A 27,352-nucleotide genomic window follows, 5' to 3' on the forward strand; every position below is an offset into this window, starting at 1 on the left:
AGTAAGGCAAATAAAATACGTATTAATTAATGTTAAATTTTGTGCAGGTTCAATAAAACTGCCATATCTTCTGACTGACAAGATTTACAACTAATATTTAATCCCGGTGACAATAAATATGTGCAGCCAATATAAAACTTCGAAGGGAAGGGATATCAATAATGTAATATATGTTATAGCAGTAGGTTAGCATGTTCTAGCGAAGAATGAGCATGAGCAACGTCAACGTAGAACAGCATCGTAGGGTTTTGAAATTGTCAAGCTCCTGATGGTATGCAATTTGCAATACATTTATGTTGGAGCACGTCCACAAAGTATACGAGCATGCATTTAAAAATTGGAGCACGCTCGCAGATGTTGCATCGACCTAGTATTAAGGGGTCATTCATATACTACGTAACGCTCACAGGATAAGCATCGACGAAGAGGAGGGGGGAGTGAGGGGAGATCTTTAGTTTTAAGATCGTTGATAAAGAGGCTAAGGAGATTTTAAACTTTACAACATAACAAAAGAACATACAATAGTGCATGTCGGTCCATCCAGTTTACTAAAACAAATATTCAAACGACACTAAGGACACTAAGGAGAATTTAGGTTCATAAACAGTCCACAGCAATCATTTATGCGCTTTTGCCAATCTCAATAGAAAAGCTTATCCTTCATGGTGACCAAATTAGAGACGTATGGTAAAGTCATGTTTAAAGGTAAGATAAATAATATGTAAATTATAAATATGTAATATGTACAGTATCGGACATTAAGATAGGACCCTTTTTTTCAATGCACCGTGCACTTGTTTTGCCACGTTACTCGTGTTTGTGTGTGTGTATGTGTGTGTGTATGTGTGTGAGTGTGTGAGTGTGTGTGTGTGTGTTTGTGTGTGTGTGTGTTTGTGTGTGTGTGTGTGCATGTGTGTGTGTGTAGTAGTAGAAAGTGAGTGTGCTTTTTAATGTGTATTTGCAAGTGCGCGGGTTTGTGTCTGAAAAACATAGCTTGCCATGATGTCATATTGCGTTGAAATTATTCTTATTATGTGTGTTATCATGTGAAACATTGTGCGTTTACACTTGGATAAAAACTAAAGTTTGCATCGACAGCAGCGCTTGTTCCTCGGACGAAAACGCAGGTGTGCTGTTTCATGAATGTGAATGCGACACCGGTGCGAAATGGACACACGCACAATAGCAATGAACTCGGCATTCTCTCACAGGTGTTTCTCCAGTGCACGCCATTGAAAGGCCTTCGTGCATCTCTGCGTTGCACGTTGTGTGCGAATGGTAAACTTTGTGCGTGCATTGAGCTGGCGCGCAGTTGTTCTTTTCAATGGGCGTTTTGTTTCATGAGCGCGGCAGTATTCTGTTCTCGATTTTGAAGGGAAGACGCTTACTCGCGTACTCGTTGATAGTTTTTATCCATGCGATGTTTTCGCTGCTCGACAACGATGTAATTCATCGCGTATAGAAGTAGAACGCAGGCAGAGCACGGGATCAGCCGTGTCCAAGTTTTTAACCAGCGCGTTCTTGACGGTCCAAGCAAGCAATGTTAGTAACAATGGGTCGAGGTAAACGTTGTACCGATTATCAGCGCCATATGTAAAAGCGAATGGCTGCTGCTGGCATTAAGCGCAAAAGGATCGAGTTCGTAATGGAACGATCGCGCACTTTTGTGGCAAACGCGCTTCGGACAACCGAAACGTGCTTAGACAACTGAAACGCGCTTGGACAACCGAAACGCGTAAGTCAACCGGTCGTCCTCAGAAGACCACGGCGAAAGAAGACCGTAACATTGTTAATATATCGAAAACACACTGATCGTGAGGGCGGTGGTCCTGCTTATCACACCAAAAACCTAACCCAAAACACAAAAAAGCTACTTACAAATCTATCCGAAACGACCTACTTGTGAAACAAACACACACATCAATACACATTCAAACATACATCCACACACACACACACATGCACACACACATACACACACACACATACACACACATACACACACACACACACAAACACAAACACATACAAACCACACATAAACTTGGCCCAACGGGTGCACGGTGCGTTAAAAACCCAATGCCCTATCTTTCTGTCCGATACTGTACAATATGTATGAACTCCATACTACCGTATGTCGAAGTATGTTATAAATATGCCACTAAACATCACTTAAATCGTCTATCTTTCTTAGACCAGTTTTAGAAATTTAGTTGCGCTCCATATTTTTTATATAAAAGCAACTAGTTCCTATTTTATTACAACATTCACTTAAATGTAACCTACTGATTCATTTTAACCTAAACGTAACATCTGCTTGATTTATTGTTTCTGTCTGCGGGTGAATTTCACCTTTCATTATACCTATCACATTATTGTTGAATAATTTCATAAATTTTTCCCCCTTCATTGTAATTCATTCTATGTTCTGGTTTGATTAGTGCCAGATAGTCTGTCCTTGCTACGGGGAAATGATACGACGGGCATGTAGTTTAGTCGTGCCAGTTGACAACTTTACCAAGGGACTGCCCTGCACATGTAAAAAAGAGATAAAACTGTGAATGACGGTCGGGTCGATATTAGGTTTTAATCTAGCCAGAACATGGGAAAAGCTTCACTTACTTATTCCTTTACTTACGTAAAAAACAACAACAAACAAATCAATAAACTAAAAAATCATTTATTTTGTTACGCTCGGGGACTATGTTGAGGTTATGAGATTATGTTGGTATTATAACTGGAATGAAATTCAAAGACATGAAAGTAGAATCCCAACATAGTTATAGTGTATGCTAAATCCTAACAAATTGGTGACAAGTGAAACCATGTAGACTTACACTTTTGTAATAGAAATTGCACAATTTCTACCAAGATATGTTAGGTAAAGCAAAGTAAATATTCTCGTGTTTTGCACGAATGAGCTATTTTACTGAAAAGGTCGCGGAAATCATGACACTGCATACACTGCACTGCATATAAAACCACACGCGTGCTTAAATTTTAGCCTGAAAAATATGTGTACAAAAGCCAATTCGTGACACGGTCATGAAGGATTGATTTTTTTATGAATCATACTTATTTTGTCAAGAAAGATAAAAATGTTTCCATCGATGTTTTAAATTGATTAAAAGTACTATAACCCATTTCAAATTGAAAAAGCAAACAAAACGATTTTATAATGCTTCTTTGTTAAAATTGTTCAAATCCAATATGACGGAACGTAATTGTCAAATGTTTTCAGTTCGGATAGTGAAATTTTTTCCACTGACAGGCAGAAATTTTTAGCTGATTGGATAGAATTGGATTAGCTGATCAGATAGAAAACGATCCAATGCTTGTTAATTTGTTTATTTCATCTGGTTTGAAAAACATATCAGGATATGCCCTTTTTCGCAAAACAGAAGAAATAGAAGTTTATTTCATCTAGTAAAACAAATTTTAATTACATTCACATCAATTATGATGCTAGAACCCTTGCATAATACAATAAGCCTTATAAAATGTAATTACGCGGACCAATATAAGTTACCCAAAGTGCCCATCAAATCTTTAGCTGTCCAAAATAATGCCATCTTTATTTGGTTCATATTGTACTATTTTCCTATTGGAAGGCGGTGCCATGGTACAGTCGTCAACTCGTACGACTCAATAACATGATCGTCATGACTTCAAACCTAGATGGACTGCTCAAACCACCCCCCCCCCTTCCATAGCAAGGGCCAATTATACGACTGTGTGATAGTGAATAAATCTCGAAAGCCTTATAGGCCGGCATGTCCGCGTAGGACGTTACACCAAATAAAAGATAATTTTCCACACATTGTATTACACAGCATATGTGTAGCTATAACCAATGAAATTAAAATTACTAAGTTTATTGACCTTGACCTTCCCTCTCAACAAATCTTCATAATTTCAAATGTAATTCTGTTACATAAATGTATCTAGATTGAAAATAATGAATGAACAAAACGTATAAACACGTAAAAAAGCGTCTTTTGTTTACACTAGTAGAAGCCAAACCAAAGGGTTTTCATGTTCGTTGAAGGTCACATCCAACTTTAAAGGATAGATTTGCTTGCCTGTATATATGCCGAGGGTCGGTCTTCAATGAACAGTTCAATAAAAGGTAATCTTTTGCATCGAAAATACGCAATGAAGATATAATGATACTTGATCTGCGCCCGAGTAGGTATGGTTCGTAATGGAATAATTGATCAAGACCATGTGATGGCCTCCATCGCAGTAAAAACTACCAATTTTTCATCTCTTACTCCACACCACGATGATTTGCGATGCTAGAGAATCGGACGAGGGAGAAACGAGCGGGTGCGTAACGTGGCAAACGCTTTTTTATTACAATTGCTTCGAAATTATGATTGGGTTAGCGTGGTGGTGTTGAAGTTCACGATCAACGTTTGCCGAATCAGAAAAATCGGTCGTTGTGTTGTTTTATTGCGTGTTTGAAAACATGATAAATAAACTGGATTTTCAAATACATCTCAAAGTAAAAAATACAAATTTCAAAAATACAGAATATTGAGATATATTGATATATGTTACGTTTTCCAAAACGTTAATGTTGTGTAAACGCTGTTTCATTACTTTGAAACGCTCATGCACATTATTTGCATACAAAGTAATCGTTCTTTCACTGTAAAGAAAAAAAAATATGGATATTGAACTTTATTTCACCATAAGAATTAATCTAATTGTTTATAGAATATCGACTACTTGTGACCAAAAACTGTGAAAGTGATAAAATGCATTTTTCACTCGTTTGATACTCGTTCGAAAGGAGAGCGCTGCTAAAATACTACTCCACTCTGTAATGCTCCAAAAGCATTCCTCTCGATCGCTGACATGCAATGCCAAAACAATTACCATCTGGTTGACTTAAAGTTTTGATCTGTGCCAACGCTTTCGCCGCGTGCCAATCCTCTCGTTGGCAGGGACGCATTGTTGACTCCCTGCCACCCCACCCCGCTGTAGTTGCAGACAGTCAGTGAACCGTTCTATTGGTAAAAGTACTCCAGACCACAAACATCGTCTATGTCAAACTGTGCATCTGTGCCGTGGCTTGCTGTTGCGATTGCAGCATCGTCATCTTGAGTACGGCGGCGAAGGTTAGCCGACGAGTTTGCCTCGAGTGGTTTCATGGCATCGATTGGTGAGGATCACGACGCTGGAACGAGCGGACGAACACGTAACCGCAAGAAGAAATGCTAACCATTGAGCGTAAATTTGCATCGTAAAATCTATGAATGACTGCCACAGGTTCACCGCAACACACATTGGACCAGCCGTCGACGTCGCGAACCTGCTCTGATAAGATGTACATCCCGTTCGACCAGCGTAGACGGACTGGCCATTGTGGCAACGGCACTTTCCACCCGTAAAACCGTAGCTTCCACCACACCACGCAGTGTGTCGTGTAATCTGTTCGATAATCAGGATTTGTGTGTTAACCAACGTTGCTGCGGTCGATCACTTTCTTTTCGTGTTCGTCAACCGTAGGCCGTTTTCGGAGAATCGATAAAAAAGCAATAGATCTCCTATGCTGCAACGATGAGCAAAACCGGTTTATTAGCGAAACTTAACTATATTACCGAGTGCACACATTAACAAAGCAGGATTTCCGCGAAACAACGGCATTGTTTTGCAACTAGATTGTTTCAACATAGTAACAAACTTAACTATTACAATCGAACTATTGTGCTACCAAACCTAATTTTATTGCGATATTTTTGAATAGTGCATTATTTTATGTGTATTGGGTAGCTAACTAAAGGAGCATGTAGTCAATCTGATTAAATATTACATCCATGTTATCTTACGTACATCGCATAGCCTATGTACCATATGTATGTACAACAAAACCATTCTATAAATATGCATCATACTTATTCACCGAGCCAGCCATTTCGTTAACATGCCCTTTTACACGCACCTAGCCAAAGGGTCGGCGTGGTCACCATAGTCGCTGACATTGGTTCAATGATGCTTGGGGCAAACCAAATAATAATACCAACAACTGCAACAGCAGTACGAGTTCCAAGCAGCACTCGCAATGACCTTCGATGTTCAGCAGTACCGTGCTTGCCCTTAGCCTGCCCAACACACAGCCTGATGTTGCCGGTGCTTCAAGTGCAGTTGGCTAATTACCATGTAACTTTAACCCGCCCGAGCGTACACACACCTCTGACCATTGCGATCGCGCTGCTGCAGGGTCCTGCAAAACTCTGCAACTGTACTTCAACAACGTGGTCAAAGCCAACGGGACACGTTTTGGGGTGATTTTGATTCTTTTTACGCTCATAATGCTCAAGAATCTGGTGCACGCAAAATCAATCTCCGGGCAGAGTCTCGGTAATGTGCAAGATAAGCACTATATTTAGCTCATCACAATTATCGCAGCAATAGCATGCCATTGAGTTTAATTATTTTATCAATTGCAGAGACCATAGAGTAGACGAAAGCAGGCAGAGTGCAAATCGATACCTTTGCTGACCACGTTACAAAATGAAACCGTTGTAAGGTTGTCTATCAGGTTTTGTGCCTCGGTAGGTCAAAGGGGAGAGCACGATGTACATGAAACAACAAGCAATTGCTGAGGACAGAGGCGTAAAAAGTTTAAGGTTAATTGAAGATTTATAGGTCATGGTGTCGGTGCAGGTTTTCCTTAAGAATCCTCTTTCGTCTCGATCACACTCATAAAGTCGGTCGGTTTCGCTTTTGTGCGGGATTTTTTCTTCTTCGCATGATAAAGAAAGTAAAAGAAACACTTTCATTCGCGTCGCCATACTAAGGAATGCTTACTGTTGCCGTTCTGCTATGGTTGTAAGCGTTAAAAATGGTAATAATGCATTAACAAATTTTCAAGGGATAAACTATTCAAGCTTAAAAGTTCAATATATGATTCATGTTAAATATTTGATATAAAGCACAATAGACAAACGGTACGGAAATGGTAGCTGTTGTAGTGTAGGGCTCAAATTATAAATAAAAAAATAAATATAAATATGGTTTCTATCTTCGTTCCATTCCATGGGTGGTAAAAGTTTCGCAATCATTTTCCTTATGTAACATTTTGCCATACTGCCACACGTCCACTGCTGGTTAGTAGTCAACGGTGTCCACATTTAGAGTATCTACTAAGCTACCTTTTTCTTTCAATTCAGATGAAAAAAAATGTGCGTATTCATCAATCAATCTTGGCGGCGTGGTTTTGTTTATTCAACTGACCCTGTTTCGATTGCTTTCTAACACCAAACGTGTGGGTCTGCGCAGTGGCGCAAACTATTCCATTGTAGGGGCTAGGGCACGATCGTTCGGAACTACTACGATTGTAAGGCATCATCCCTCCCGGAGTTCAGGCACGATCACCGAGCGCTCGTATAACGGAGCCCGAGAGCAGCATGAGCGTGTTGCAGCATCCATCCCTCGGATGTATAGCGCAGCGTACAGCAACAAAAAAAAACCGGTTCGTTGCCGGCTTAGTGCAAGCGGTGGCGGTTACCCGCGATCTGTCTACCCGAAGGCCAGCGAAATTGTTCATTACCAAGTGCAAGTGCTGGTAATGAGCAGGCCAGATGCTGCGTCTCCACCCTTTTCCAGCCGCGCACGTTGTGCGCTGCTTAATCACGCAAACGAAGGTTCCCCACCCCCTTTGGAAGGTGTTCGGGAGGCGAAATGTTTGCAAGACACGTTCCATCACTTGAACAGTTTTCATGGCCTTGATGCTCAAGGTCAGCCTAATACTCTCGATGGAAAGATCGAGCCGATCCCGGCCGGTACTAGCACAAAGCAATCGATTTGGTGTATTTCATCGATACCGCAGCTGCCTTCGGCATTTACACCTTCGCGGGTTTATTTGCCCGCGCAAAGAGTGTTTTAAAGTTCCAGTAATGGATCGTTCAGCTGACTGGAATGGTAAACAATCCACAGACAATCTGGTCAATGTGTACCGTCCGCAAGTGGCAAAGGTTTTGGGAGGCGTCAAATGTTGATTAACTGTAGTTGGTTTAGGGTGAGTGTCAAGGATGCTGATGACGCGATTCACTTAAAGCGAACAGAAACCCGTTGTGATAACAGGTTGAGAAATATCGGCGTCCGTGATGTAATAATGTATGGAGAATGATAACGCAAACCACCGTTGGCTGCGAGAACGATCTGAGGAGGTAGAATAGATAAGCCGAAATAAAATCACAATGCCACAATGTGTTGAGAGTGAATATATTTAACCATGCTTGAATCGACCAACTCGATTAGATGTCACGAGCTTTGGGTATAGATTTCAGTGCGAGGTTACGCCTTTCATGGGCACGTTGGCGATCTTGTTCGAATTGTGTGTAGGTCACCTTTTGTCAACTCCATTGGATACCAAACTACCCGGAAATGTTTGACGTGCATGCGATAAAAATCATACCGAAAAATCCATCTGTCAGCGTGTGTTAATTGCCGAGAGCCCTACTCAAGAAGACAAAAACACACCAACGTGGACGACCGTTCATCTTCTACTGTGTCGCCCAAGTCTTTCGCACTGGCGTTTACAAGCTGCATGGGAAGTGTATCGTAGTGTCGGGAAATGGAGCGCAATCGAAACCGGCTAGCTGCCGGTGTCCTACTGTTGGCGGGTCAGAATCGATTGGTAAAAGAGTATGGAACTCGAACGCGCTGCTTTTCGCTTGCCGGTAGTGCAGGGAGTAATGAAAATCAGCGTCAGCGAAAAGTTGTTCCCGTTTAGTTCTGCAATTTGGCTCCTGGTATGCGCCGTTCGATAGGTATCGAAAATGCTGCACACTACACACTTTTTTGTGTAAAGTTCAGTGCGGTGTGTAAAGTTGCCAGCGGTGTGTAAATTTGCTGGCTTAGTGGAAAAGTATTGATATTTGTAATTACACCTAAATCCACATCGCAGGCAAACAGGGTTGTTCAAAAATGAATTTATTACAGCACGTTACATTCTCATCAATAGCATTTCCCCCTCATTTGATTGTTTTGGACATCATTTGCACATCTTATTTTGCCTGTCGTACAAGATCCACCGATGTTGAATAGACTAACAAGAAACTTAAATATTGACCGGCAAGGTGGATCGATGTTCTTCACTAGTCTGATGCCGCCGGTTTGTCGATACTGAACCGTCTTTTGTTTTGCTTTCGAATGTTTTGATTCCAACCACAATCAAACCGGGACTGAGGATGGGGTAATGTTTTGATGGGCAATGCATTATGTTGCCTCGATACATTAGTTCGCAGTTAAACGCGAAGCAGTGCAAAATTTGTCCAAGCACAGGGGCAGGGCGGTTTTGGTGCCAAGCGGGTTGGGTTTAGCTTGCAGTAAGTAACTGAAGTGAGCACATTAGCCAAAACCGACAACGACGACATCGACGGTCCCCAAGGAGGACCCCCAGTGCTGTGTGATCTATTTACCCTTTGGCAAAGCAAATGTGTCCGTCTGTTTGATGTGTGTTAAAAGAACGTGTTAAGGTTTCGCCAACGGGATCGCCAACGCCCGCTAACGCCCTCTTGCCTGTGAATCAACACGAAGGTGAGTTGCTCGGAGAGTGCATTGATGCGTTGTATCGTTTTTCCGTTTGGCGGTCACATTTAGAGCCCCGGCCGACGTTTCTATCACGGTAGATATTAGCGGATGCCGCCAGCACATTAGTGACGTGAGCGTGTCGCCAGCTCCGCAAGACGCAATGTCAATTCGGAGATGCGTACGATAAAATATCATTAGTGTCGGCTGACTGACGCTCCCACCACAGAATGACGTCGGCGGCGGTGTGATCGGGGACGCGATTTTAATCAAAAAGCGATGCCTCGCTTCTTGGAAATGATTCAGAAATTGATGAAATTGCAAGTTGAGGTTGAGCTGCGTTCCGTACGTAGCCGCTTGCAGCATATGGAGCAACGGAATAGTTTCTTTTCACAGGAGGGTTGCTCTATTCATTCGCTAACGAATGCGTGCACTCGAAAGGTGTCGCACACCTGGTCCGTGCTTGAGCCTCAAGTCCAATTTATTCACCTGGCGGAGTGTGAGTAATTATTTCTTCCGCAATCGCACATCGCTCAACAAGCGCACTATTAATGTGACACATGGAAATTAACGACGAGCTAACGTGGAGGATAGTGTTGCGCGAGCGACGACACTGCATTGTTCCCTCAACAACCACCACCAACAGCCAACAACGATTCAATCCCCATTCTGAAGCTGCGTTAGATGGGCGCAAAGCATAAACAAAAACGAGCCTCGGCTGCGTAGTGTCATGTAAGACAATACTACCTCTTATGGGCGTTTTCATTCCAACTGCTCGCAGGTACGTCACATCTAACTCGTGTGATCTATCGTGCATATGGGCCTGTGAGATTTATTATTCTTCTCTACGCAGGATGGTTCTTGGCTGACGATTGGGCAATGATACAATAATTAAATTCGATTAACTCAATTGCGCCTCGCACAGCACCCGACCCGGGAGACTGCAAAACAGAATGATGAATCGAGCGTTTCCTGATCCCTTGCCTACTTGCGCGCAATTCTACCCGCGTCGGCAACAGATTGGATGAGTGATGAACCAAATTTTCAAAAGAAGAAGTAATTTCCGCCCATACTTACACCTGTACTGGTTTGGTTTGTATGGTTTTGATTTTTTTTTTTGTGTAATATTCAAGCGAGCAACCTCCCTTGGGTGAGAGATGTTTTTCCCTCGTCATTACGGGAGGCGGATTCAAGCGGCCAACGTCTAATGGAAGCCGATTGAACCTGCTGTTGTTGTTTTTTCTCTCCATTACTACCGCAGTTCTAACAACTCTCCCGGTAGGATCTTTTTGCACAAATGTAAGCATGATTTTGCAATGATTTTCATCTTTTTACATACAATCGTAATCACACTTTTCAAACAGAACCTGGACAATGGTAATGAGTGAAGAAATTAAACATGGCTTCACTAATAACGCTAGCTTTAACTGTTAGGGTGGGTTTTTTAATGGCCTCATTGGACAAAGGTCTGCTCATTTTGGCCATGTGATGACATTTGACAGCTACCGGATTTCTTATCACACGCATTGTAATACAAGCTCTTTTTAAAAACTTTAACTCATGCTTTACATTTTTATACCTACACGCACGTTCAATCGACATCAATGACAACAAAGCAAATGCTAGTCATGTGTGCAATTTAATTTGACCACCTTAGTCCCCAAAAATGCTTTTCATTTTTATTGAATAACAGCAATCACGATCGGGAAGGAAGAAGATAGTTTACTCATCACATTGGGTTTAGATATGTAAATTTTCTTTTTACATTCAATTAAAGGAGTATAGATCGAAAATATTAACGGAAGTAGGGAGTTGCTTGAAAAGCTTTCCTTATTTCGGTCCCGGCATTTCTAGTAGAAGTATTAGTTAAAACTACGTCATTGCAAACGATCGTGTGCATTGTATGCACATTCAAAGCATCCATTCCAACACGCCCCTCTATAAATGGTCCGTTAGCTCCATTTCGCCACGTTACGTTCGCGGCTGGCCAATCTGTCTACGAAATCATCCGGTTTTTTTCGGCCACCTCAGCATCCTACCACCTGACCCCTTCTTTTCGGCCTACCCATCAACAGGCCTTGATCAGTTATGCTGGGCCTCAGCCACTCAAGGTGCACCAGTCATCTGTAACAGGGGGGCTGTGCAAGCTCCCCTTGATCTAATGCGTCCGCCCGAACGGCCAATCGCTTCTAATTTTCGTCGCATCCTTGGGACGTCATTCGATAGGCGCACCACCTCGTTATCCTTCCGCCCTCAGTTTCCTTCCGGTGCGTGTAGTAGCGTTACGTGCCGATGCGACACACACACGGCAGTTGTCACCGCAGTGTCCGTTTCGCTCTCGCAAGCAAAAAGCGACGTGAGCAGTGACATGATCAAAAACCGCCTTCAAGCGGCTGGTCGAGCCTCACACCGTACCCACTAAGGGGTGGCAGCGTGTATCCATTCTTTCACCATTGTTGTGGTGGCTCCCGTACAAGCGCGCTCTACTCTTCATCTTACTGTCTCAACCTCACCCTTTCCGCGTGACCGAGACTTGCACGGGAGGGAGAAACAGCAAGGCAAAGACCAAGGGAGCGGGACAGAGAAGCCTTTTGTCTGTTGCGATCGCACTCATCTTGCGTCCGGGCGTGATCTACTCGGAGGGGTAGGAGTGAGTATATAAACTACCCGTCAACCCTGACGTTGGGTTCATTCGCTGAACTTAGCTTTTCCTCTCCTAACGTTTGCATGGTAGTGTCTTCGGTTCTTTTTGTTAGCTAAAATTTAAAAGTGTTTACATGCTTGCACGCTTTGTCAGTTTGCTTCATTTCGAATGTTTCAGTTTTTTTGTTGTTTTTTGTTGATTGCTGAATTTCTAGAGACCCGAACAGTTTAGCAGCAAAACGCAACGCCTCCACCGAAACACCCCGCTCGCGTCAGCATCCCGCACAGTGCCTGTTTGAATTTTGTGGGGTTTTGGAAACGGGCCGAATCGGGACGGTTCGTTGGCACGGCGGTGATCGGTGATCAAACGTGTAGGGGTGTTGGTCGGTTAGGTGGTTTGGTAGGAGTTGGCCCTATCTTTCCTATCCAATTTCGTCGGCAGCATTAGCCGGCAGTCCATGGCCTATATAGGATCAATCCGAGAGCAGCCAGTTTTTCGGCAATCGAAATTCACAATTGCGTAACGTCCATAGCTAACGATCGCAACCGGTCGCGTGTTAGAGCATGGTGGAAGTTTGCCTACCGCTTGTGTGTTAGTGTGTGTGTGTGTGTGTTGTGTGCCTTGGTGAGAGGATTCAAACTATACGATTTTCAATCCTTTTGCAGACGCCTGTCAGCGGTCAGTGAGTGTGGAGCACGGGCTGTTGCAGCAGGTGCCTAGTGATATTGTGGAAAACGGCCCGACCAGGGGGGAAAGGAATCGTAACTAACCTATGGGAAGTTTTCTGTGGTGCTAACCGTTGTACGAAAATCAGCGAAGAATAACAAACAAAAAATGAAAACATTCCACATATGTGATCACAGTGAACGAAAGTGATTAAAAATCATCGACTTTCGACGTTGTTCGAAGTAAAAAAAAGAAAGAGCGACGAGGAGCAACAGCCAAGTGTGTAACGAGATTACAAAACTCGATCAGAATAGAAAAGTGAGGGTGATAGCAACACTACTTCTCTCCAAAGCCAAAGTGAGATCGTTTGCTGCGTGAAGTGATATTCCATCTTTATTAACAGGTGAGTTAGTCGGATTTTCGGAACTTATTATTTTTAAAATAAAGACACATTTCGACCCATTTTGACTCCTTGAGGTCGGCAGTTAAGATGCACCATGCGCTATTGCGCCATCGGATAGTGACTCGTTCACTCGCGGTGATTTACTCGGCACCTTTGCCGTGCATAATAGAATGTGCTGTAAATATGTATATCTACAGCTAATCGTGTAATTACCGTATTCAACCTGTCGGCCACACCGTTGGCCCTGAAGCGCACCGCCATTCTACGCCTGCCCGTCCCTTCGCTTCGCGTTCTCCACGTAGTCTATAATTTATCCACATTTTTCTTGGGACGCACCGTAATCCATACTGGGCCAATGCCTTGGTCAACACACCGTTTGACTTTGAGCCCGACCATGCTTCGGATACACTCGAGCAGGATGTACGATTGGGTAGGTGAAATGTCAAACCAGTTTGCTTTCCCGATGCAGCCAGTAGCAGCATCCACACCTGCCCTGGGCGTGAATTATTACCCACCGTGCCGAGCGAGAGTCGTTTATCTAGCTGCGAGCTGCGTTCCTGCTTGACGACACCTATTGTTCGGCGCCACGTGACGGTGGAGGCGGAAATCATGGAGAATCCTTTGATTGATTCCCCCAAAACCGTGACAAAATTACCAGCTATCACTCAGCAGCCCATTTGAGGGTCACAAACCTTACGGCCAGGTGTACCAGCGGTTTGCGGCTGTGTGCCATTAGCCCTGACGGCTTCAAAGTGGACATAAATCATGAAACCACTCCTGTCACACCAAAACCACAGTGCAACCCGCTCTCCCCGTTCTCGGGATTGCTTGAATGAGCAAATTTGCCTTTTGAGCCTCCTCTCACCCCCATTACCAATCGACGGATGTGTGTGTACACTTGTGGGCCATTATTATTTCACCGTCATCTTTTCTTCGCACAAAAGAATGTGCGAACCGGTACGGCACTTCGACACACGTGTGTGTGCAGTTTCAATGATGAACTATCTGCATCGATCTTTCGATGGGGGAAATGGTGACACGAGGGAATCATAAAAGACGCCATCCAGTTGGTGGCGACAAAACGGCGCACAGACGATCGCACATTTACACGCCCCGTCAAGGGCTTAAGGGCATTGGAGCTCAAGGCAAGATGGCTGTGCGGTGGGCAAGTGTGCCATTGCGCAAGACCGCAGGGGGGCTCGGAGGTTGGAAATCTTTGCGCATCGAAAGCCACTCATTCATTGGGCTTGTGCAGGCAAATCGGTACATTTCGCGCCATTATTGCATTACAGCCCCATCATCGTAAACACGCGGCTCGATGCACATGCAAAATCAATGGACGTCATGTCATGTGCGGATCATGCACGGTTAGAATTAGCAATCAATTGTCACATCATGAGGCGCACTGCAGCTAAAAATTAAACGCGAGTTAAATGCTAGTTAATCGCTTTGATGCACGAAATATATCGTTTATCTGTAACCATAAACTAATTGAGTTAAAAATTAATATTTTTTTAAAATTGCATTTGATCTACAGCCTTACAATGGGAGCCGACTCGCAGACGAAAACGATTTTGTGCGCAAAAACGCCCGAACTGATCGAGACGGCAATCGCCGACCGAAAGCCAGAACAATCACAGACTGATCCGCACCATCGTGCACCGACGGCCGAAAGCCTTGCCGCGGAGCTGTCCCAATCAGACTCGACCCTTTCCGGGGTCCAGTTTGAGAAGGCGCTGCAAACCTGCAGCAACGTGGTGCACGAAGCCGAGGTAGACCGGAAGCTAAAGGAGATAGGAGCCGCCACGCCCATCCTGCCGTCGGAGATCGGGACGGATTTTAACTTCAAGCGGGAAATCGTTTGGAAAAATGTGGTCGGCTTTCTGTTGCTTCACATCTGCGGCTGGGTTGGATTACATCTGGCTTTCTGGCGATACTGTGACTATCGTACGACGCTATACAGTACGTACCCGGCGAGACTATTGTGGGTGTATATTTCGGTGCGCATTAATATCACAACAACTGCTTCTTGCGTTTTACTCCACCTACAGCACTTTGGCTGATGTACGCCTCTGGACAGGGTGTCACGATGGGTGCACATCGACTCTGGTCTCACCGGGCGTTCAAGGCGAAGCTCTGGCTGAGGATCATCCTGCTGTGGATGCATACACTGGCCGGACAGAACTGCCTGTACGTGTGGGTTCGTGACCACCGACAGCACCACAAGTTCTCGGACACGGACGCCGATCCGCACAACGCAAACCGTGGATTCTTTTTCTCGCACATTGGATGGCTTCTCTCTAAGAAACACCCGAAGGTAAGCTATGCGTAAAACAGTGCTGAGAGGAGGCGGAGATCGAGATTGTTGAAAAGCTCCATGGAAGCTGCTGGTTGGACGTATGTGGATTTTAACTAATCAGAACAAACATCATTTCTAATACTTGCCACAGGTGATTGAGTATGGCAAGAAGATCGACATGTCCGATTTAGAAGCCGATCCGCTGATCATGTTCCAAAAGGAGTAAGTAACCGCTTGTATCCTCTCGTAGTTCCAAAGTACTACATATTTACAGGTCCCCAGCACGTGACAGCGCTCGCCAGCGTTCACGGTCATCGCTCATAATGAGATGCACCTAACCTTCACACAGGTGTCCATCGATCAATTACTGTTGTGAGGCTGGAGTGCCCGCCTCTCTAATGAAGTTTCGGTGCGCAATTGAAGCCATCATCGTAACGAAAGTGCCGGCCAGCATCAACATCGTGGTGAAAGAGCCGACCTCCAGTGCGGGCGCTCAGTGCGCCGTGCGTGTGCCACCGCCTTGAGCGACTGACATGGCTGGCTATTTCATTATTCGACGGCCGTTGTTAATGACCGTGTCCAGCGTGCAGCCATTTTCGGCACGGGTTGTCCAAGCCCCGGTGCGATCGTTGACATTTGGCGCAGCGATGGAGATGTGTACCACCACCCTCTTTGAATTCTGCTGGCGACCTTGCTGTCTTGTTTTTTTTTCTACTCCAGTAACCGAAATGTGTGCATTCAAACACTTTATCTCACAGTTGCCAGCCTGAAGTGCATTTTGCCATGACGCTTTGCTAGTAGTGGGGGTAGCAGTTGATGAACAACTCACCCGAGTATAATCGATAGCGGTCGCCGATAGCTCCGTATCATCCACGCATGCGGGCTAGTCAAATGTTGCACCATATTTATTGCAAAGCTTTCTTCTTCCCTTGCCAGAGAGCTTGCTTAATATTGCTTTCATTAATGTTTTTGGGGGCCCAAATCTTACGAGACAACGAACCGTTACGAACGCACCCGTCAACACAGCCAGCGCTCGTAGTCGGAGTTCGTCGATTGCCTAATCTTTGCGTCGGTCGATGCCGGACCCTTACTAAAGTTATGCAGCGACCGCCATCCGCTCTATCGCCGCATGACGCTCGCAAGCTCGAAGAGAAATAACAGCAAAACTCACCGAAAAAGCGAATAAAAACCGTCTAATAGTGAAGAAATGAAAAAAAGCGAGACGATAGGAAAGTAGGATCGAGCCGTGCAACATAAAATCTGCAGCTCGTTTGAATTTGCCAACGATTTTTGGCTATCGGTTACAAGGCTTCGGAAAGACATAAGCCATAGGATGTCGTTCGTCGTTTGGGCGGGCTTACAGCATCTAACGCGCTTGTGCAATAACATCGGACTATAAAAAAAGGTTAGCGGACAGGAGCTTACCTTGGAAAATATTTAAATTGTTTTGTTGAAAAATGTACAACACATTTTTTAAACCACGTCACACCCGATGAGTCAAGATGGGACAGTGTTAGTTTCAGGTTTGGGATAGTCTTTGCGCCATATGATCATTCGCATAAATTCACTTTGCACAACATTTCTAGCCAACATTTTAGCATTCCCGTTGGACATCGATCGGTTGGTCATTGGTTCGATTTGATACAACACGATTGCACCATCCGGCAGTTTGAATGTAGACTACACTCAGAAAGGTTTTGTGATCGTGTCTATTGTCTCGTGTTTGGAGAGGATGGAAAAATGGTCAAATTTTGTGGCAAGAGAAAGACACACACAAACAAAGATTTGACCTTGCGACATTTAGCGCGTGCTGTCGTCCAGGGTTGAATATATGAATTCGTGAAGTAGAATAAATTTGAACTTTAGCTTGTTTTTGGCAGACCGTTAGTCGGTTGGTTGATTCGTGCAATTGATGATAAATCCTTCGCCCGTCATTCGCTTCATTGTGCAACGCATTGTTTCAGATGATGCACGGAAAACACGGAACAACTACATCCGCCACAAGCACGTTGCGATATAGTGGAGAAGGTATAGAATGAGTTGCAGAATTAGTGGGGGGGGGGGGGGGGGGGTTGAGGGGATGAAGGATTTCTTTATTTCCTGTGTTCATTCGAAAACAAGACACAAAAGTTGCGATTAATATAACTAATTTAGATCGACGCGATTACCCGATGCCGTCGGTTCTGACGTCGATGGTTTGTGGTGGAAAATCCTATCTCATTCTTAAATCTGGTGCGCTATGCCACGAAATGAAGTGTAGTGTAGAAAAAGGCTTGATGAAGCGTAACCATTGCGCGCCGACCATTTCCAGCATTCGGACAAACGCTGATTTTCAACAAACTTTAGCTGCTGTTCAACCAGGTTGAGCTGCTGTTGCGTTGTACGCATTGACGTACTGTGGCGAAAGGTGATTCTTTTCGGCAACGGCAACCAAAGTCAACCACCTGCAACACGTGTTTAAGCTGCGAGAAGGTTACCGCCCAAAAGCGAACAACATCGCTGGTGTGCCTTCGAGCCAGACAGCTGTAAGTAGTAATGATATCAAGCGTGTTAGCATATCATCTTGATTGATGATCGATTGGTTGGTGTATAAACATTTTCAATTTTAAAACACCATTACTGATCTTCTTCTTTCTGGCACAAGACACCCAAGATCACCAGCTAAATGATTTTTTTTTCAATTCAGCTTCTGTTCGATCGTTCGAGCGATTGTTTTCCGCGTCTAGACTGGAAAAAGGAGTTTCCGTATGTCTTTGTATGTCCGTAGGCGAGATTAATGTGATCTCTTGGCTTTGGCTCTAAATGTAGATCTCAACCGAAATGCTGCGATCGTTGTAAGTGACCTTTGGATTTGATATTGATTTATTTATAAGAGGCGTCCCCGAGGTCAACCTTGTTGGCAACGGTGATTGGCATCAACTGGTCGTTTGGAGTTCTTGTAGTGGATTTTTGAGCTTCGGAGCTATAGCTTAGAAGAGCGCCCTTCTGTAGTTGCCTCACAATGCATGCTGCAGTACATGCTTTAGACGCTCCTCACAAACGAGCGACAGGATCGACCGAGCAACGAAATATTTGTATGAAGAACCTTGGGCGACTTTTCGTCTATTGTAACATAGATTGGCTCCCGTTCGGTGTCTTGCCAGGTGGAAACAAGGCCATGGCATGATTGATGGCGGTTTAATATCGATTTTGCGATCGTGTTTTTTTACTGTGTCACGCAGGTCGGTCTGATCGTTTTCCGGAGATTGTAGTGTATCCGCAGATACGCACGCATGCCATGTGCATTATATTTCAGCTAGATCGATTCACAATTCAAGCATTTTTGTGTATGGTAAATTGATAATAGGACATAGGGCCTCCAATAACTGCGCTCTCTCTCTATCTCTCTGTTTCTCTTGCTTTTATCACGTGTGACTCGGTCCTTGACGCATAAGGTTTATTTTTCTGAATGCATGAATGAAAAAATATGTGTCGGGCGCAGTGGGAGGGACACACCACGTTACGCAATCGCGTATTGGGGTGTTCAAGTGGACCTGGGGCAACACTACACATGCACACAACAGATCTCACTTTTGTTCGGCTTGCATAAATTATTCCGGTTGTGAGATGAATAAGGCCGTTAGAGACGGCTTGGTTGAGGATTGAGGGTGTTGATTTAAATTCATCCATTTGGGTTTTGTTTTAGTGTGCGTCCGGTTTAGAATTTTTGGCTGATATTTAGACTCAGCTGATGATCAGCCGGTTTTTGTTATCAACAGGACAGAAAAATAACCAAGCGATGCTTATACTCTATTGTATGTGGGTCAAGGATAGTAGAGTTTGGATCTAACTTAACACAAATATTTTTGATCATACAAAACCGGATCATGCAAATATTTGTTTAAACGAAAACCGGATAGATCGAAGTTCTTTGTGTGACACCCGGTGAAACAGAAGACACTTCTGTACTAGACGCACACCATAGTGATGTTGAATGTTTAATGAATTGAATGTTTTATTTTGATGTTTTTTTTATAAGCGCGTAACGGTTGTCAGTACAAACTTTTGGTTACGTCTGACATCAAGACACGACTGTGTTGTGAAAAAAAACGTGAAGGAAACGATCGTATATTATTCAGCGATCAGTAAATTATCAAACCTTTCTAATCGATGACAAAGACATATCGTTTTGTGGATCAGTTAAAAACGGTTAGGAGCTTAATTTGAGAACGTGTGCAAAAAAAAAGAATAAAAAAAAAACAATATTCCAAATCAACAAAAACCAAACCTTCAACAACTCTATGCCAGCCATTGCGATAGTTTGCAGTTCTTCAACGTTGAAAGGCGACGGAGTCAATTATGGGTAACCGTGGCGCACCCCAGCGCAATTTTCTGTTGCCGATCTTCTAATGTACGGTCAACCGATCAAAGAAAAGCGCACTTGCATCCGATCCTTGGCGATCGCTGAAGGCTACAAACAACACTCAATACAGAAGGTCAAATCTTTCATGCTTAGATACAACTCTTCTCGTTGGCCCACTGCTACACGGTCGAAGATGAAGTGATCGTTCCCCGCGCACCAAGAGTGGGTATTACCGTCCGCACGACTCATTTGGTGCCCCCGGGGCAGTGCGCGTAATTGAACTTCAATTCATGGTCAACGCCGTCGATCCGTGTGCATTCGTACTCAGATCAATACGCATCAGCATGTTGTATAGCGGCTCATCATTGTGAGTATTTGCTTTGTGCCTCTGGCTTCCAAGCTTAATTGTGGCGTGTGAGGATGAGTTTGTGAGGCGGCTAGTAAGAAGCAGCGGAGCACACAAAGTGCCCTCTAAATCGTAAGAGTTTTCTTTCATCTTGCAACTATCCACGTTATCCTTGACTGATCAAATCAATTTGACAGGGGAAGGATCCGAACAGAATCCAATATGCGTATAGTATGTATGCTTCATAGATGTTGCGCAATGGAACGGTCGGTAGCTAAACGCGACACGTGTTTCAGTGCGTGAAAGCACACCATCGGCAACGTGTTCATGATGGATCTCCCGTGTCCTGTTCCACTGACCTGTCCGCAAACCACGTGTGAAGAAACGTTTAATGAATCGGTTAGCGGATTGTCATTAGTGTACAACCAATAATGCAGCGGTCAGCGCCCAGCGAGCTAGTTCTCGTTGGCAACTTTCTTATTGTAATCAAGCTACGGACCACATCAGCCCGTTGGCAATAATTATATCCACCGGTAAACCACGCTCCAGGGAGGAAGTCATCGATTCAAGGCCGCGAAACAATCGTTCTACGAACTGGTGGCACGACACATACACGGCATGCATTAGGCGCGATAGGACTGGTTTACCTGGTTCCGTGGCCTCCGTGGCGAGCTGACAAGAAATGGTCCTAGATTAGTCGGAGGCAGTAATCATAGCTTTGAAGCGCCCCTTTTTTCCTGGTGCGGCATTGCAATGATGCTGTACAGATTGATCGACACGATTAGACATCGGTAAAAAAAACCAATATATTGCTTTACTCTTGATATGCAACAGCAGCAGATCAGTGAAGATATAAAAACATCTCTAACGTTTTAGTTCCATGTACATCGGACAACTTCTTTAGATAAGCTCATTTTTTTATGTTATTTAAGTAATAAACAATCCTTAGTAATGTTGTTTGTGTGCATTGTGGGAGTAAGGTAACAGGAAGGCAAGCTTTGTATACGACGAAACACTATCACTAACTAACTTATTTTATTTTCTACTTGCAGCCATTACAAACTTCTGTACACAATTTTTGCACTCTTCGGCCCCACGGCCATTCCGGTTTACTTCTGGGGAGAAAACCCGTGGTACGCACTATTCGTGGCGTTCTTCTTCCGCACTGTACTTAGCCTAAACGCGACATGGTCCGTGAACAGTGCAGCACACATGTTTGGAACTCGTCCTTACGACAAGTGAGTACTTTCAACGAGTCCGGTTCGGGTCTGGTTGTTTCTATGGCTGACTGATTTTGTTATTCTTGCTATTGCCCACGTGCAGGACCATGTGGCCGGTGGAGAACATGTTTGTATCATTCGTCGCTGTTGGTGAGGGCTGGCACAACTACCACCATGCCTTCCCGTGGGATTATCGTGCATCAGAGTACGGAACGCCGCTCAATCTTACCGGTACGCTTATTGATCTGTTGGCAAAGTTTGGCGCAGTGTACGATCGTAAAACGGCTACACCGAACATGGTGAGTAACAATGGGTGGTGCAAACATAACAGAGTTGTGTATAACTTATATATAACGGAATTTCAGGTTAAAAACCGTGTGATGCGTACTGGAGACAAGTCCCACCATACCTACGGTACCGATGAAGGCCGTAGTGCGTTTACGACGCTGTGGAACATCTGGAAGCATCCGTCCAATCCGACCTACAACTCGATCTACACGCCCAAACCGAAGATACTGCAATCGGATGGATACGCGCTCATTCCGGACGAACTGAAACAGTCCGAACGGGACGAGGATATATTGTCGAAGGAGAATGAGGAACTGATGCGGCGCCAGAAAGAGGAAGAAAACCGTACCACGGAAGCTAACCAAATTTACAACAAGCTGTCAAAATACATCAAGGAGCAACAGCAATCGGTTCCGGAATCGGTCGATGAGCTATTACTACAGCAGTCGAACAACAATGTCGATAAAACGGGGCACCCAATGCAGGGCAAGGCGGCACTCAACGTGGTCGACTGTAATGATAATGCGCTCGTGAAGCGGAAAGTGACCGTTGATGCTGCATCGTCCACTACAAGTCACTAGTAGAAAACGACAACCGGATGACAATTACCGTTAGTCATGATTTCGTTCGCTTTAGTCGCCCAAAACGAGCATGCATCGGTTCGATCTCTACACGCATTGAAGCACCCGCCACCCATTGCTGATCGTGCCCGGGGAGCCGATGCTGCTCGTTCGGCAACAAATATTTTTAAACACCACAAACGCACACGTGGAGTCTGTAAGGCAGGCAATTCTTTAAGAGATGCTCAATGGATACCAAATGTACAGTGGACGCTCTCGGACCATTGCTACCTTTGCCTACCTCAAGGTCAAAGGGCAACCAATTGCCGATACTTGTACTGGCTCTGCTATTTACATATATACACAGGAAACAAAAGTTGAAAAGTTGTGAAGTTTTGTACTGGCTCATCAAACATTGAAATCGTACGCGATAGTTATCGATAGCAATCACCATACTTTATCCTGAAAGCGTTTATGTTTTAGTATGAAAAGTTTAAGTCTCCCTCACGAATCATAGCAGCAGCCGATATCAACGCTGTGCATCCCTTTCTAAGATACCTTACAATGATAACGTTGTTTTATGATATTGCGTTTCACTATCTTTACCGTAAGCTAAGTAACACCGACTAAGAGAAGAACATATGTGCGGAATTTAAGTCGCAAAGTTCTTAACCTGTACAGGGAGACATCTCTTGTACAGATGTTTGAGGGGATTCTACTCTTTCTTTTTGGGGTGGGGTATACAAAGAAACTGAAAATAAAAAATAAATATAAAAAAAACTAAGATATGTTTTTTAACTGCTTAAATCTCAGTACTTACAAGAGCCCCACTCAAAAAACTAGGAACTAGTGGCGTCTCAACGCCACAAATCCACTAAACGATCCCTCAACGGGGTTTGAACGACTCAAGCTCTCGGCTTAAAGGCTTAAAGGATTCACTTAAAGTTCTAAAAGACTTCGTTTAGCAGACGATAAACGACTGGCGCATATTAAAAATAGCAAACAATCTGATGGCACTGTCTGGTGATAGGTGGGATAACCAGCCGATACAGATTTCCACGCTTTGATAGTTTTTCACATTACTGTTGTAAGTGGTTTCATACCAAAGGAACGATCAGGCGGCAAACTGATGGTGGCAACATCAGCAACTCTACTAGTTTGAGTTGGGTCGTCCGTTTCTATGCGTACAACATGAGCAACCAGAGCCTGGCGAGCTTGATACGCTGCACGACCGTAAGGTCACCATATATCTCATATAGCTATAGTTATAGCGGCTCCTCCATTTTCCTTTCACACATACGGGGCCAAGAACCCCTCTGAGCATCTTCCTCTCGATTCCAAGCCCATAATATGCACGATATACAACGTACAATGCGTCTCCGAATATCGCTGCTGATGTCCGTCCCAAGATTGCAGAATTAGTTAATTGTCTCGATATTGTCGCCGTCAACTAATACACTATTTTCCAGTTGGTTTGAGTCTTCGACAAAGAAGTACTTCGTTTTCGTTGCATTGAATCTCAATCCAATTCTTGCTGTATCGCGTTTGAGTCAGGTGTCCGATGATGTCGATGTCATCCGCGAAACCAAGAAAGTTGGAGAGAGCGGTAGAGGATCGTGTCCCGGATGTCGTTGTCTAACCCCTGATTTCCCCACATTATTTCAATACGTTTTACAGACTAAACAGCTGGAGAATTGAATATTCTTCCTTTTGGTGTACGATAAGCCATAAAGATCTAAAGCGACGAGGTAATTTTGAAGAGAAGACAGGAGAATCCGTCACCTAGCCTCAGACCCCTGTGAGATTCGAACAGTTCCGACAACAAGTTAGATGTTTTCACCTTGCACTGCACCCCGTGCATCGTGGCCTCTAATAGCTGGATCAACTTCCCAGGGAAATGGTACCGCTGCATTATGGTCCATAGCTCATTCCGGTCTATGGTGTCGTAGACCGCTTTGAAGTCCATGAATAGGTGGCGCATTGGGATCTGGCGCTCTCGGCAATTTTGGAGGATCTGCCGTAGTATGAAAATTTGGATGGTGGTGGATTTGCCTCCAACAAACCTAGCTTGGTAGCTGCGCTAGGATCTGGTACAGGATCTTGTAGGTGGCATTGAGGTCTGGGATGGCATGAAAATTCGAGCATTTCAGCCTCTCGCCCTTTTTGTAGACTGGGTTGAATGATACCCAGCTTCCACTCCTTCAGTATTTCTTCTTGTTTCCAGATTTTCACGATCATCACTTTTGAGCAGCGGTCGTACTCCCGCTCCTTTTCATTGTATGCAGTTTTTACGAAGGTGGCTTGCAATGCTTTTCCCCTAACCTCCAGTCTCGTCGTAGGGCCTACGCTCACTGGCTTTTTAGAGTCCTGCAGCGAGTCAAAACGGAAGAAGCCAGCGCAGCCCTTCGGGAAGACATACGCTGGGGGGAAGCCGCTCCTGGCATGAAGAACAGACGCTCCCAGGTAGAGTCATGAAGATCAATCATTTACTACCCTCTCAATTTAGCCATGCAACCCATCCGCCCAAGGGGTTGGGTATCCCCGTATACCCAAGCTTGGATAATTGAGAGACATGATATTGAGTAGTAGTAGGAGGTGGAGAGCCTATGTCAACCTTCTAGAGGCTTCGGATCCACCCCCGTATCAGGGAGGTATTGCTACAACACTGCCAACAGAACAGAACCTATCTAAATATGTATTTTTATCCACCCGTCAAATTTGCGGGTGTCCGTAGAGATAGGTATATAAGAGACGCCCGTAAACCTAGTGCTAAGAACTGAATAATGCATACCATCTTTTCCATGCGCTACAGATTAAGCTTAAACGAATGGAAAATCAAATACCCATAGAGAAAAAAAAAACGAAAGCTCCATAGCTTTATTGGTTTGCTCAATAGATGGCGTATTCATTATATTGCTGTCCTTTTCTTGCAATGTGTTTTGACAAGTTTCATCTAATCATGACCTATATAGCCTTCTAAAGCCGAAAATACACGGACCGGAATTTCGCAGCCGCGGAATTCCGCATGCTGTCAAACCATTGTCCATGTCCATGTCAAACCATGTCATTTGCCGTCTGCTAAACGAAGTCTTTCTATATTCCGTTTAGGTTGAGAGCTTGAGTCGGTTAGAACCCGTTTAGTGGTCGTTTAGTGGATTTGTGGCACTTGGGTTTTCCTTTTTAAATAACGAATTGTCTAATGTAGGTTGCTAGGAGAACTTGATACAATCCGGCCAATTTAAATTCATCAAGAAGAGCTGAACATGTCTTGGATAATCGGGAAACTGAGGAATCCAAAATTACCACGCCATCTTGAGATAATCTCAATGCGAGCTGTGATTGGTTGAAATCTCCCATGAGAATAAGTGATTCATCGGCATATTTTTCTCTTACACATCGAAGAGTGGAACAAAGGTTTTTCACGGTGTTTGTATCGTTGGAGAGATCCGGAGGAAAGTAAACACCACCGAAAACAAGTGATTGAGTAGGAGTATTCACTCGAATCCACACACTCTCGGTATTATTATATTACGACACCGGTCATCCAGTCCTTAGGCAGTTATTCTATCTCCCATACTTGGCCTATCACCATATGAAGCACTCGAGCTTAGCTCTCCCCCCCCCCCGTGCTGGAAGAGCTCGCCAGAGAGGTGATCATCACCCGTAGCTCGGTTACTTTTAAGCTTCCGTATCACTTGCACGACTTCTTAAAGAGATGGAACCGGGTAATCATCATCGTGCCCAGGTGCCGCAAGTGGTACTTCTGCATTCATTCTCCTATTCATGATGTCCCCATTTAGGTGCTCCTCGAAGTGCAGCATCCACCTTTTAACCACCTCTCCAGAGCTGGCGAGCAATCTACCATCCCTATCCCGGCATATCTCTATGGCAGGATCACTAGACCTACGTTCCTGGTTAACAAGCTCATAGAGCTTTCGGGTGTCACCAGACCGGTGGAGCTGCTCAAGGTCGTCAGAAGTACAATGCTCCTGAGATCTGTTTTTCCTACTGAAGACCGAAACAAGCCTATTCCTGGCAACCCTGTACTGCTCCACATTGGCTCTCGATCCAGCATGGAGCATTCCACCCCAGGCAAATTTCTTCTGGTCTGCGAACAGCTGACACTCCGCATCAAATCAGTCTGATGTTCGTGATCTCATTCTAGTGCCCAGACTGCTGGAGGCTGAGCTTTCGAACGGCAAGGCAAATTTTAGGCCATACCTCCTCCATTGGTGCAGTAGAGGTTTCATCCTCTGATGGAAGTGCCACCTCTAGAGTCTGACCGTAGCGCACATACACTTCATCGTCCTTTAGCAAGTCAATGATGAAGCGGTGCGCTCTAGCGACCTGGGGTATGTAGATCATCGCTAGTTTTGATCGCATTCAGACACCGAGTAGATAGTGGTCAGAACTCACATATCTCATAATAATACCTCAAAAGGATAGTTTTTTTTATTTATAAAACTCACTTCTTGTCGTATGCGGCGATTCTCTGATTGTTATCTTATCCAGTTCCTGGCATATGACAATGATACAGACTAGTGATGAAGTTTTTGTCGGAATCGATTCCGGCTAGCTCCGCAGTTTTTTGGAATCGATTCCGGGTTGTAGGTCTGGAATCAGTTTCTGAAATCGATTCCGGAATCAGTACCGGAATCGGTATCGACTACGGAATCGGAATCGGTTCCGAAATCGACTCCGGAATCAAAATCGAGTGGCGTTGCGGTTTAAGTTTGCGGAATTGGCTCCTAAATTAGAATCGGCTTTCAAACGGTTCAAGTTTTGGCATCGCCATAAACATAGGCGTTTGGGTCCAATCATACTACGTATTGATAACCGCAAAAAATCAAGATTTACTTATAAAAGATCCATCCTCATGGAGATTCCTGGACTGATTTCGCTTCTAAAACTGTTTTTTTTTTTCAATTCAAGAACTAATTCACATCCCGGGGCATATTCTAATTCTGCAGTCAACTATGATTCCGTTATGGGGGTAAATTGCGATTCCCAGGTCAATTCCCATTCCGCATCCGATTCTGAT

The 27,352-nt window shown here is 44.3% G+C and overlaps 1 protein-coding gene across 4 annotated transcripts; it reads left to right on the plus strand.

The window, feature by feature from the left end:
- Window positions 1-9,358: 9,358 nt before the first annotated feature.
- Window positions 9,359-23,095, plus strand: LOC1274712 (acyl-CoA Delta-9 desaturase). 4 transcript variants are annotated; one of them, XM_061644969.1, is made up of 8 exons: window positions 9,360-9,552; window positions 12,853-13,256; window positions 14,794-15,218; window positions 15,308-15,573; window positions 15,707-15,777; window positions 21,296-21,481; window positions 21,567-21,762; window positions 21,829-23,095. In XM_061644969.1, exons 3-8 carry the CDS (start codon window positions 14,801-14,803, stop codon window positions 22,330-22,332), a joined length of 1,641 nt encoding a protein of 546 aa, XP_061500953.1. In that variant the 5' UTR covers window positions 9,360-9,552; window positions 12,853-13,256; window positions 14,794-14,800; the 3' UTR covers window positions 22,333-23,095. The 4 variants fall into 4 exon arrangements, with proteins under 4 accessions (XP_313877.5, XP_061500953.1, XP_003436850.1 ...); XM_003436802.2 differs by lacking the exon at window positions 9,360-9,552 and adding an exon at window positions 12,181-12,273; XM_061644970.1 differs by lacking the exon at window positions 9,360-9,552 and adding an exon at window positions 12,228-12,273 and having other exon boundaries at window positions 12,402-13,256.
- The last annotated feature ends 4,257 nt before the right edge of the window (window positions 23,096-27,352 follow it).

This window comes from Anopheles gambiae, chromosome 2 (assembly GCF_943734735.2).
Source record: "Anopheles gambiae chromosome 2, idAnoGambNW_F1_1, whole genome shotgun sequence".
Lineage (NCBI taxonomy): Eukaryota > Metazoa > Arthropoda > Insecta > Diptera > Culicidae > Anopheles > Anopheles gambiae.